This window comes from Balaenoptera physalus (genome assembly GCF_965194825.1).
Source record: "Balaenoptera physalus genome assembly, chromosome: 13".
In the NCBI taxonomy this organism is placed as follows: Eukaryota; Metazoa; Chordata; class Mammalia; order Artiodactyla; family Balaenopteridae; genus Balaenoptera; species Balaenoptera physalus.
Genome location: NC_138892.1, coordinates 72,895,657 through 72,908,265, shown reverse-complemented (window position 1 = coordinate 72,908,265; position 12,609 = coordinate 72,895,657). Strand labels below are relative to the sequence as shown.

The 12,609-nt window shown below is 33.6% G+C and overlaps 1 protein-coding gene and 1 long non-coding RNA gene across 9 annotated transcripts in view; one reads left to right on the top strand and one right to left on the bottom strand.

Annotated features, from left to right (window-relative positions):
- LOC309641933 overlaps positions 1 to 12,609 on the bottom strand; it is an 870,732-nt gene that overhangs the window by 615,444 nt on the left and 242,679 nt on the right. The gene's annotated exons all lie outside the window — the stretch shown is intronic.
- Positions 1 to 12,609, top strand: part of CNTN1 (contactin 1) — a 376,331-nt gene that overhangs the window by 273,526 nt on the left and 90,196 nt on the right. For all 8 annotated transcript variants that reach the window (XM_082422551.1, XM_082422545.1, XM_082422546.1 and 5 more), the window contains one exon: positions 5,850 to 5,970. In XM_082422551.1, coding sequence (XP_082278677.1) covers positions 5,850 to 5,970 — 121 coding nt within the window. The remainder of the gene's footprint in view (positions 1 to 5,849; positions 5,971 to 12,609) is intronic.

The following is a 12,609-nucleotide window of genomic DNA, read 5'->3' as shown; positions in this document are numbered from 1 at the left end:
TATACACTTTGGAACATCCCTGAGCTGTGCTATCACAATTTCCAGTATGTGATTCAACTCTCCTCATATGAAGGGAAGCATTTTGTAATTCAGCCAAGCTGTGGTTTTTAATGAAAATATAGAGAGCATTCGTATCTAATTTGTGGCTAGAATGTGCTGAGAGCCATGATCTTTACTTGCTTTGTAAGCGTTCTGTCGACCACTGAGAACCTCAACTTCTCCTGAGGTATGGAAAGTGCTAGTGCCATTTATAAAAACTTCAGCAAAGCTTTTATATATACACAACTCTATTGGAAATGATATAGCATATTTTTTCTTTACTTTCCTTTTGAGGTGTTTCAGTGCCACACCTTCACCAAATATAGATTGAATGAGAATAAATGCTAAAGTCGCTTATTACTGCTTTATGCAAATCGGCCTATCATTACCTACCTAAGTCCTAATGTTTAAAACAAGGCTAACTTTTAAAATGAGTTTAGCATTAAACTTTTAGAATAGTTTAATTAAAAGTTTTTAAGGAGTTTATTCTGAAGATTCAATAAGTATAACTTTAATATGATATTTTAAGACAAAATAGTTTGTGTTTTTCATTACATGTGAAAAGTATGAAAAGCATGACCACATTATTCCTCTCAGGATTAAATAAATGAATATGAAAACGGCACTGTGTTTCAAACTGAGATTTGGGGGGAAATTATAGCAATCTCATTAAAGAAGATTATTAGGTGTACAGCATTCAAATATTTTACAAAGGGTAATTATGGTGTTGCAAATGTTTATTTTTATATTATTTTTCTGCTTTCATTTTTTTATTATAAGGTTGAATTTTTTTTCTTTTAAGGTTGAATTTTTTTTAAATTTTAATTTCTGAAGTATTTTATTTTTTAAATTCCAATCTAATCCCACGGTTCATTGAAATAGTGGAAGTTTAGCAACAGGATTATCTTTCATTTAGATACATGAAACAACCTACATAGTGAGTTCACATAATAAAAGCATGCAATAGAGCTAAGTGCTTTTCATTTTATGCAAACATTATTCTTTCTCAAATATAGCTATTATCTTGTGTCATAATAGTTTAAAAATATTTTTTAATATCTTTCCATTAATGAATATTTAATGTCAAAGTTCAGTACTATGATATATTGAACTTTAAGGATGTTAAAGCACATTAAAGCAGTCTGATTTATTAATATATAGTGCTTAAATTATTTTATTTTACTATAATTATTTTATATTATTTTATTTTTTCTCACTAGAAATTTTCTCAGAAATATTTGTCAGTTAGCACGTACAATGGCTCAAGAAAAACTCTTTTATTATTACCTTCCCCATATACACAACTTTACTCTCTTCTCACTTTAAATATTTTAAAAAAGAGAGCTATAGGTAATAAAATAATATTTCTTTACCACCCCCTTAGGTGAATTCTATTTAGTATGATATGTGGTATTGGCCAACTACAAAGTCAGGCAGAGTCCTCAAGACCATCTTCAGTTCTGAAACCAACTGCAAGTTCCAGGAGTTGCCAAAACCACCCTCAGTTTCCTTGTGCTAGAGGGAACTCACAGAATTCCCTGAAAGCTATTAAACTCATGGTTACAATTTATTACCCAAATAGCATGCAGATTAAAATCAGCGAAGGGAAGAAATGCATGGGACAGAGTCCAAGAGACGTACCAAACATAGAGCTTCCATTGTTCTCTCCCCATGGAGTCAGGATGCATTACTCTATCAGCTTTGGTCTGTGGCAGTAGGCACAGAGTATTGCCAACCAGGGACACTTTCTTGAGCTTTGATATCTAGAGATTTAACCAGAGCTTAATCATGTAGGCCTTGATTGATTGATTGATTGCCCAAATGGTTAATCTCAATATCTAGGTTGACTGATAACACATGACCCAAAGCCCCTACCCTAAGTCACAATGTTAGTCTTTCTGGCATGGTCAGTCCCTACTCTAAAACTATACAGGTGTGGCTAACTGCCACCCTAAATCACATGATTAGAACTATTCAGTATGACCCAAGACACCCAGGCAAAGAAAGAATACTACAGGTTACCTTCCAGAAGCTGAGGGAAAGGGCAGATCTCTCTGTAAATTTGTGATTTGTATTACAAATTTTGAATTTGTAAAGGCCTAATCCTTTACAACAAATATGGGTGGTTGAAAAATTTAGAAGTGTCCATTTTCTTATATGTCAACTGCATTCTTTTCTCTATAAATTTACACGTTATTCCTAAAACGTTTATATTTACTCATGAAATTAGTTTACAAATAATTTGAAATATATTATTAATTGATAGCTGATCTCAGGTATATAGATAGCAATAGTTGTTCTCAATTCAGCTATTTCATCTTATAATATTATTATCTTACCTGAAAAGTCATATGAAATTAATAAAAGAATTTAATAAAAACATTTTAGATAATAGGTATTTTAATTCATTTATGCAATATTTATTTGTTGAATTCCTCCTGTATGTCAGATATCACAATACATAATTTGTATGTAATAATAAATAAGACCTAGTCCCTTCCTCAAAGAATTACAGTCTAGTAGAAGAAATGGACAACTAAATAATTAGAATAGAAAGGGATAGTTAAAATGAAAATATGCAAGGGGCAACCACCTAACCAGGACTTTGGATTCTAGAGAAGAAAGGGGCATCTAAACCACGACTTGAAGTTAGCCAAGTGATAGAAGTGGGAGATGGGAGAATCCAGGCAATGCAAGTGATATGTACAAAGGTCTGCAGGAAAGAGAACACATGGTAAAATGTAAGTTTATGGGGCACAGGAAGTGGGAAAAGAGGTAGCAAGAGTGTGTCCTGACATCAAAGTGTCTCATTATGTGCTTACAAAATCCTGCCATTGTGATGAGCTATATGAACTTGCTATCCTAACTCTGCTTGTACCTGAAAAGAAGTAAACATGTATTATCTTAAGAGCAGATGCCAGATGTCTTAATAAGCATGCTGAATAGTGCATTCAAACAATGTATATTTGGTGTTATTATATCCCTGGGACTGTGCTGGTCTTAGGGATACAGCACATACAGCTGTACACATGTAACACAGGGATACAATGCTGAAGAAATCAGGCATGTTTCCTCCTCTCATAAAACTTACAGTCCTTCAGGGAAACCAACTTTAATCATATAATTGCAAAAATATTTTATTGTAAATGAGATATATAATATCACATTAAGTAAAATGTGTTATGGCAAAATGTAACAACAGAAAACAGAAAGACTTGCTTAAGGAAATGATTTGAACTCATATTGGTGGGGGAGGGTAAATGTTATTTAGATGAAGGTGGTAAGAGGGTGGGGTATGAAGAGATCGAATTCCAGGAAAGGAAACACCTTGGAGGACCAGAGATAGGAGATAACAAGATACATTTAAGGTCTTAAAAAGGGAATGTTCTTCTGGAGAGCGGAGTGTAAGTGAAATGGTGGCACTAGTTGAGCCGGAATATTGGACAGAATTTAGAGAATGCAGCCAAGTTGACTATCATAACACTTACGGCTTTTATTCCAAGAAGTGAAACATTTTTAAAGGTTTTAGTTTGTTTTTATAGAAAGGGATGATTTGATCATAATTTGCATTTTTTAAAGATCACCCTGAGTGCTAAGTGGAGAAAAGAATAGATGGGACAGGGGTGAGGGTCATGACCAAATGGGACATAGTAGTTCAGTGAGAGATGTTGGTAGTTTGGACAAGGACAGAGGAAGTGTTGAAGAAAAGGAAGGGATAAATTCAATAATTTATGATGGAATTATAAGGAAGTTGAAGAAGATGAGAGGTTAAGAATTTTCTCAAACTTTCTGGAAAAATGTGCCATCACAGATGACTAGAAAAGTTGGGTGTTTGGGGAAGAAAGGTCAAATGCTATTAGAAGTCAAGTAAAATGAGTTGAAGAGTTGGGAACCAGATTAAAATGGGCTGAGGGGTAAGAGGTAAAGAAACGGCAAAAGCTAAAAACAGAAAGTAAGGGTTTGAGGAAGAAGTATTGTCAGAATCCAAGCAACCATCCAACAATTAAGCAGCTTAACATGAGGAAAGAAGAATAGTTTTTTGTTTCCAAGGGAAAGAAGAGAAGAGCAGAGAGAGGTAAGATATGGGAGTGGGAGTGAGTGCCAACAAGATGATAGGGAACAGAGAGAGGTGAAGGTCACTGAGAAATCCTTAGTAAAAGTATGACCAACAGGACTTTTAAAAATAGAAATATACAGTGGATGATAATTGCCCTACTTTGTGGGATACAACCAATTCCATGACCTTTAACTCTTTAGTACACCTACTTTACTAGGGAATACTTCGTGCTAGTAGGTTTCATGGCAAAATAGAGAAAAGGCTGGTCTGGAGCTCCTTGGTCAAGAGAACAGAAGGAAAGAATTCCCCTACCTTAGGAATTTGAAGAAATTTTGGAAACTGGATTTTTACCCAATCTTAGACCGCAAGGGACAGGAAGACCCCAACTAACATTAAATTGTATGACCTCTAGTTTCATTTTTACAGAGATTTTAATTACTGAAACCAAGGAACAAGGTGTGTGGCCACTGACCAGTTCTTTATATGGAGATAGTAGTATTCTATTACAACCAACTGAATCAATCTGCTCAGAAGATAACTATCTATTATTTTTAATTAATCTTATTAATAAAGCAAGGATTGCAACCCAAATACTTTCCAAGGCCGGCAGGGAATTTAATATGTGAAGGGGCCACCAGCAGAACCAATGGTGGAGCAGAGTATTTATTCCACATATAGCCATTAAATAATCAAAATTTTAAAATTTGCAGGTCTGTCATGTAACAGAAACAATACCTTCATCTATTACGTGAAATATTAACCTAGTCATTAGTTTTTCATCCTTTAATCTATCTGGATATCTATCATTGCAATAGTAAATCAATATTTTTGTTTCTCAGGAAAACCAAGTGTCTATTTAAAAATCGAGTTTTCCAAATTTTTATCTTAAGAGAGTATTTTGGAGATAATGAGCATGGACTATGTTACGCTCCTCCAACCAAGCAAACTGAGTAACCATAGTTAAATTACTTGGCTACTCTAAGTCTCACTTTTATCTTTAGTAAAATGGACAAAATAGGACCTATCTCATAGGACTGTTTTCAGAAGGGAATCCCAGGATCTGTATAGAGGAGGCATTCGATAAATATTAGCTATTTTTAGAAATTGCATTGGGATGGTGCCTTATCATTCACAAGCAAAATTCCCTCAAGCCTCCTTAAAAAAAACATATGTTAAACACTATTCTAAGCACTGGGAATAGAGCAGTGAACAAGACAAAAATCCTTGCCCACAAGGAGGTTATACTTGGCCAAAACAGAACGTGTTAGTAGAATTGTCCATTTTGACAGTTTCTGCACACTTTTAGTATCTTTGTAAAATGAACCGTGGCACGTCTTGAAATTAGTTGTTTAGATTGGTTTTACCTAACCAAATTAATAATTCTTCCTAGCCATACAGCATTTATGTATCTTCATTGATATTCAGCATCAAGATTTTTGGACCTTCACATTTCTTTTTAAAAAACATCAATGAAATAGTTTCATCCTGTGTTTTCCCTCAGAATGCCCTCTGATTATATAAATAATAGAATACTAAAGACATTAAAGCTAAAAAGGACCTTAGGTAATTCACTCTATTTTTCACTTGAGATACCAAAGCCCAGAGTTTAAGTAACCTAAGAACACACAGACAGTTAGCACATCTAAAACAGGTGTTCATTTTGTTAGGGGAAAATGTACCTCTCATATCCTAAATACCATTTAGCTGGTGAAAAAAACGTACTGATTCGAATGACTGCTGTTTTTGCCGACAGCTGGATTCCAATGGGGAGCTGCTCATCCGAAATGCCCAGCTAAAACACGCTGGGAGGTACACGTGTACCGCTCAGACAATTGTGGACAATTCTTCAGCCTCAGCTGACCTTGTTGTGCGAGGTAAGAGTTTCAACATTTTGGAATCACAAAACCAAAGCTATTTGATTTACATAAATATGTATAATCTTCTGGTAACTCTGGTATGAATTCTTATATATTTAGAGTCTCGATCCTTGAGAACAGTTCTTCACCCATGCCTAAGACTGACTTATGCCAGCCAAGTAGTAAACAGAACTGATTTTGTTTTACTAACTACGTATTTTTTAGCAACTTACACCACATACCTCCTACTAAATGTTTGTGCTTTTAAACTTGGTACTTACCAGAAGTTCTCAGTTCCTGCTAACACTTTTCATGTGTTGAGTAGAGTTTTGTTTCCTTTTTTATTTTTTATGGAAAAAATATACTGGTACTGTTTATTATAACCTCAAGTGTTATACATTTACCAGTATCATCTTAGAATAAAAAATGATTTGTACATGTATCATGTTTCTATTTGTTGCTGATTTTCAGACTAGTGCTTTTGTTCTTATAAATGATTGAGAATGTGCTTGGATACATGCTTATTGAAAATACAATGCCTTTGCTACTGGTCTCTACTATATAGCTGTGAGGCCAGCTCGGAACATGCCTTACTTTATTTAAAATCATTCATCGGTTCTTTACTCCCTGCCTACAGAATGAAGACCATTCCTTTTAGCTAAGCGCCCAAGAAGTTCCATGAGGTGTGGTGACCTCGGCCTGTTTAGCTTTAATTTCTCACCATTCCTCCTGACCAACTGGGCCACAGAAATACCCTAAGATTTCTACCTCTGTTCCTTGGTTCACAGCATTCCTTACACATGCTGTTTTCATTGATTGTTGCCCAAATCTTATCCATCCTTCAAGACTTGGCTCAAGAAGTAACAAACTCATGAGTCATTTTTTTGATGTCCCAAATATGAGCCCTCTCTTCTAAACTCTCATAACAATTACTACTTTCTCTAATGTGTTTTATAGCAATCTGTACATATGAGTTACCTTCTCTACTAAGTTGTGAAATTCACATATGCATTTTTATTAATATTTAGTGAGTTGCAGAATTCTATCTCATAGTTTCATTGTTCTCTTTTCCCCTCTGTCTCAGTGACATGTTAAAATTTGTATTTTTTTCACATTTTACCTACTAGAAATATTTATTGACCATTTTTTTTTCAGTCAGCTTTTGCACAATCAGATAAACAATTAGTAAATGAGATGATATTCATGGTTTGTCTTAATACCCATTCTGGATCCAGATCAATATAATTTCACTTAATCTCATACACCTCCTGCATTTTCCTCTAGAACAATGGTAATATGGAATCCGTCAGTCACATTGGAAAATATTGAAAACCCTCTTATTCCAGTTGAATATATTCTTCAGTAGAGTAATGGAAGTCTAGCTGAAATTTCTTTATCCAAATGAACTTAGGCATTTATTACACACAACCCTTATTGAAAATTAATAAAACTCCAAGGCTACAAAATACTAAATTAAAGGAAGTTCACTTAGGTTCAGTATTTCCATTAGGAATATTTTGTTATCTGGGACATCTATTGTCTGTGAGAGTTATCAGGGAGAGGGACTATTCACTGTTCTTTCTAGTCAGACCACTAGCTGTTAAGCCACTTCCAGCAATAGTCTATGCTTATATTTAATTGAAATTATTTGCATATTAAAAGATTATCATTAGTGTTACAATAAGGGTTATATTACAATGCATCAGTGTCTTCATATAACTACACTGCAGTAAGCTCCCAGTATTCACAGGGAAGATGAAGTTTTACAGATGTAGTCAAAGAATATTAATAATCTTATCCACTCATACTTAGGTAATTAATAATCATCATACTCTGTATTTTTTACAGTAAAACCAATATAAAAAAGGTATAGCAGGTATTATGTGAAAATATAAAGTTGTTTTTTGTTCTAAAGCCCTTTAGTCTTAGGAAATATAACTTAAAGCAATGCAACCTGGCAAGTGCACTTAGTAGAAATATGATATGATATAGCATTTTAAGTCCCTGCACTATAGCAGGATGTTGAAAAAACTATACAGGTAGATAAAAAGTATTGCTTAATACTGATAAAAGTCTGAAAGTTGTAATCATTCTCCAAACATTATTTCTAATAATATAAAAGGTATTCATTTTATATCAAGAGAAATTTGCAATTCAAATAGTCAAATACATTTCTGCATAGCTTGTGTCAAAAATGTATATGAAGTAGACCTTCAAATATGATTTGTATATTTAAATCATGGAATATAAAAATAAAGTTTTCTTTATTTCTTATAATAATGATGAGTAATATATAAAATGGCATAGTATGCCTAATGTAATATTATTGGTCCATTTATCCACTTAATTATGTTTTTTCATTTAGTCTAGGAAATCATAACCTGGAGTCCATGGACAGATTACAAGGGGTTCATGGATCTCCTGAAATTGAACTGAATTGAGTTTAGGATGGAGGCATTGAATTAGTTAAATATGAGTGCTTCTGTAACATTGCATCTGATTTCATGGAGCTTTTTACCCAGAGAAAACTCACTCCCCCACTTACCTGTTTAATGTTTGGTAGAACAGAGAACCAAGGAAGACAATAGCAATTGTTGTCAACTAAAAACAATTTATAGAAAACTGGCCCAATAATCAAATATAAGCCATTGTCTTTTTGTAGTAGTCTTAAGTGTTTACTTGTAAAAACCTATAGTACTTCCATTTATTTACCTACTAATTGAGTCCACAGGTGCTCAAGGAAAAGAGACCATAAAATTGACATACATTGCCTATTTCTCCAGTTATGCAAACAATTTCAAGTCATGAGGTAGTACTGGCCATGTAATTTTCGCTTTTGATGTCCAAAACTGCCTTTTATACTAGTTCTATCCTTTCAGTTTGGAAATATTTCTCCTAGTATTTCTATAGTATAGACATTATTTTTGTAAAAGTAACCTTTATTTAAACAAAGTTGCCCTGGAAGCCTAATATATAGAATTCAAACTGCACTGATTGAAAGAAGTGAAAACTGTTTTTTATGGCAAAATGTTCATTCACTGTTCTAAAAACTTCACTGCTCTAAAAGCACCAAAGATTTTAGATAAATCAATAAACATTCTTCATCACAGCCCTGACAAAAGTAAAGGATTACACTCTCTGAAATAGTGAGCATTCAACATAGCCCCTTTAGGATTCTAACAAATTTAGATAAATCAAATATGGAATTATGCAAAAAATGACAAGCCATAACAACAGAGAATCAGGAAGGGTTAAAAACAAAACAATATAGAGTCTAGAGTACATCAGATACTCTCATCAACAGAATAAGAATAAAAATAATCATGCCTAAATATTTAGATAAATAAGAGAGGAAATGATAAAAATGAGTTGGAAATAAGATACTATAAAATGAGGCAGTGTGGGGGGAAAAGGAAGAACTATAAAAAATAAACAATCATTGAAAATAAAAGAAATCAATGGATGGGTTAAACAACAATTAGAGACCAATTAGGAAAAAATTAGGGACCTGAATGACAGATATGAGGAAATCATCATATTTCATCACAGAAAAACAAAGACTAATTATGAAAAAAAAAAGATTATGACATTAATGACACAATGAGAAAGTAATGCTAGTCCCATTGGATTACCAGAAGAAATATTAGAGAAAGTAAGAAAGAATAATTTTCAAAAAGATAATGACTATTGATTTGGGAGGATTAGTGACAATTATGACTTCTCATTTTCAAGGGTCACAATGAAACACAAGAAAATTAATAAAAATAAATAAAACTACAGAACATTCAAGACAAATAGAAGATTATAAGAACAGTAAGAGTAAAAAATATTTTTTGCAAAGACATAACAATTCTGATGGCCAACTACTCAGCAGCAATAATAAAAGTCACAAGGTAATTGGGGGATCCAGACTTCGGTGACCCTCAGTGATCCTTGCTTTCTGAGAAACCAGCCCCTGTGTAATCTCTCTAACACTTAGGGTTGGTGTATGTGCCAGCAGAAGTGACAGTGCTGAACATTGTCATAAATCACATTGCTGCTTCTGCCTTGGTTTTTGGAATTCTCATTCTGGAGGAAGCCAGCTGCCATGTCATGAGGATATTTGAGCAATCTTGTAGAGAAGCCCACATGAAGAGGAAATGAGACCTCCTATTAATAACCAACACCAACTTCCCAGTCATTTGAATGAGTCATCTAGAGAGCAGATATTCCAGTCAAGCTTTCAGATGACTGTAGCCTTGGCCAACAGTTTGATTATAACTTTCATGGCAGACCCTGATCAAGAACTATTCAGCTAAGCCACTCAAGAATTCTTAATCCACAGAAACTGTAAGAGATAACTGTTTATATGTATAGCTGATTAACTTTGTTATAAAGCAGAAACTAACATACAATTGTAAAGCAATTATACTCCAATAAAGATGTTTAAAAAAAAAAAAAGAGAGATAACTGTTTACTATTGTTTTAAGCCACTCAGGCCTGGGGTAATTTGTTATGCATCAGTAGATAACTAATACTACCATGGAATGTGCTGAAAGAAAAATAACTCTGCACCAAGAAGTATATATACAGACAAGTTATCATTTCATAATGAGGAAAAATAGTTATATTTCGACCAACAGAAACAGAGTTTATTTCCCAAGAGACTCTTATGTCTAAAGGAATATTTAATGGGTAAATTTCAGGAAGAAGGAAAATAATGCCAGAGTAAAGTTCTGAGACATCAAATAGCATGATGAACAAAGAAAACAGTAAACATATCCAAATCTAAGCAAACAGAGCTAAACTAGACTTCAGAATATGCTGTGGTCTGGGTTTGAGAACTGGCAAGAATAAGTTGCACACTGATCAAGTTGATAGTTGCTTTTACTTCAAGTTTCTATTAAAACAACAAATCTGACATATATATGTATGTATGTATGTATGTATAGAATATGTGTGCATATTTTATATGGTCAAATATAGAGAATGAATGAAAATGATAATCACGAAATATAGGAGAGTGTTTACCTCTGGGTTGGAGATAGGAGAGGAGGTGAGTGTGGTTAAGGAGGGAGGGGACCCACAAAAGGCTACATCTGAATAAGTAATGTTTTATTTCTTAAGCTGAATGGTGAGTTTGTAGGTGGTCATTTCTTATTTTATACAGCTTTATCTAAATGTTAAATATTTCTCAATATATTTAATTTAATTAAACAGGGTGACCTGCTATCCCCTACTTCCTCTCCACCAACCTTTTCAGCAAAGATTCATGAAAAATCTTTGTGTAACCTCTGGGCGCAGGTGCCAGACTTGGCTGTACATCAGATTTACTACTACAATTAATTTTAAATACACAATTCTAAGCCCCTCTTGGAAGTTTCTAAATTAATAGCTCTGGGATGGGTTTAGCAAAGCTAGATTAAAGATTGGCCTGGTGAACCATGGTGCATCAACACTGGATACAGAAATTGACCCATACACATATGCTCAACAGATTTTTAACAAAAATGCAAGTTAATTCAGTGGAGGAAGATTAACCTTTGCAATAAATGGTGCTAGAACAAATGAGGATTCATAGTCCAAAATAAAAAAAAGAAAAAGGACCTTGATCTAAACCTCAGACCTTATACATAATTAACTTGAAATGGATCATGGACTTATTTGTAAATTTTAAACTATGAAACTTTTAGAAAAAAAAAACGTATAGGTGAAAATCTTCAGCTCTTAAGGCTAGATGAAGAGTTCTTAGACTTGACACCAAAAGCATAATGCATAAAATGAAAAAGTGATAAACTGAACTTCATCAAAATTAAAAACTTTTGCTTTGTGAAAGTCCCTGTGAAGCTGATGAAAAGACAAGCAACAGACTGGGAGAAAATATTTGCAAACCAAGTATCCAAGAAAGGTTTATACGTAAAATATATAAAGAACTCTCAAAACTCAAAATTAAAATAACCTAATATGAAAAAAGACAAAATACGTGAACAGACATTTCATTGAAGATGATATACAAATGGTAGATAAACACATAAAAGATGTTCAATGTCATTAACCATTAGGGAAATGCACATTTAAAGCCACAGTGATAGATAAAATAAAATCCAAATCAAGAGGATTGATACAAATTTCCTTTTTGTTGTTGTTATTGTAATAAAGGTTGTACTTAATAGGTTCCACAAAAGTGTATTTTGGGTTGTTTCATCAAGTAAGTTTTGGTGCACATCAACAGCCCTGTATGAATGTTTTTAGCAAAAGATGTTTCTGGAGGACTTAGTGCTTTTCAGTTAAAACAAAAGTGTCATTTAGAAGGAAAGGTGTTTCAGGATTTATCTGACAGCACTTGTGGGAACATTTATGTAGCTTGCCAAATCTAAATTCTCTTTTATGAGTACACTTTTGGACAACATTCAAAAATGGACCATAAAATTAGGCCACAAAACAAGAAATGAGGCTTTGACATCTGTGTTTTACTACTTTCCATGGCATTTCTGCTGTATTATAAATATCCTTGGCAATGCTACCGACTGTTAGGAGGACCTTCCTGACACCTGGCTGAACATAATGTTTGTCACTAAAATTGCCAAAACAGAAAATGCAGTCATGATTATACTTTTCACCTCTGCCCCCTCTTTTGCATCTTATATATCATATTAAACAAAATTTCTTAATACAAGG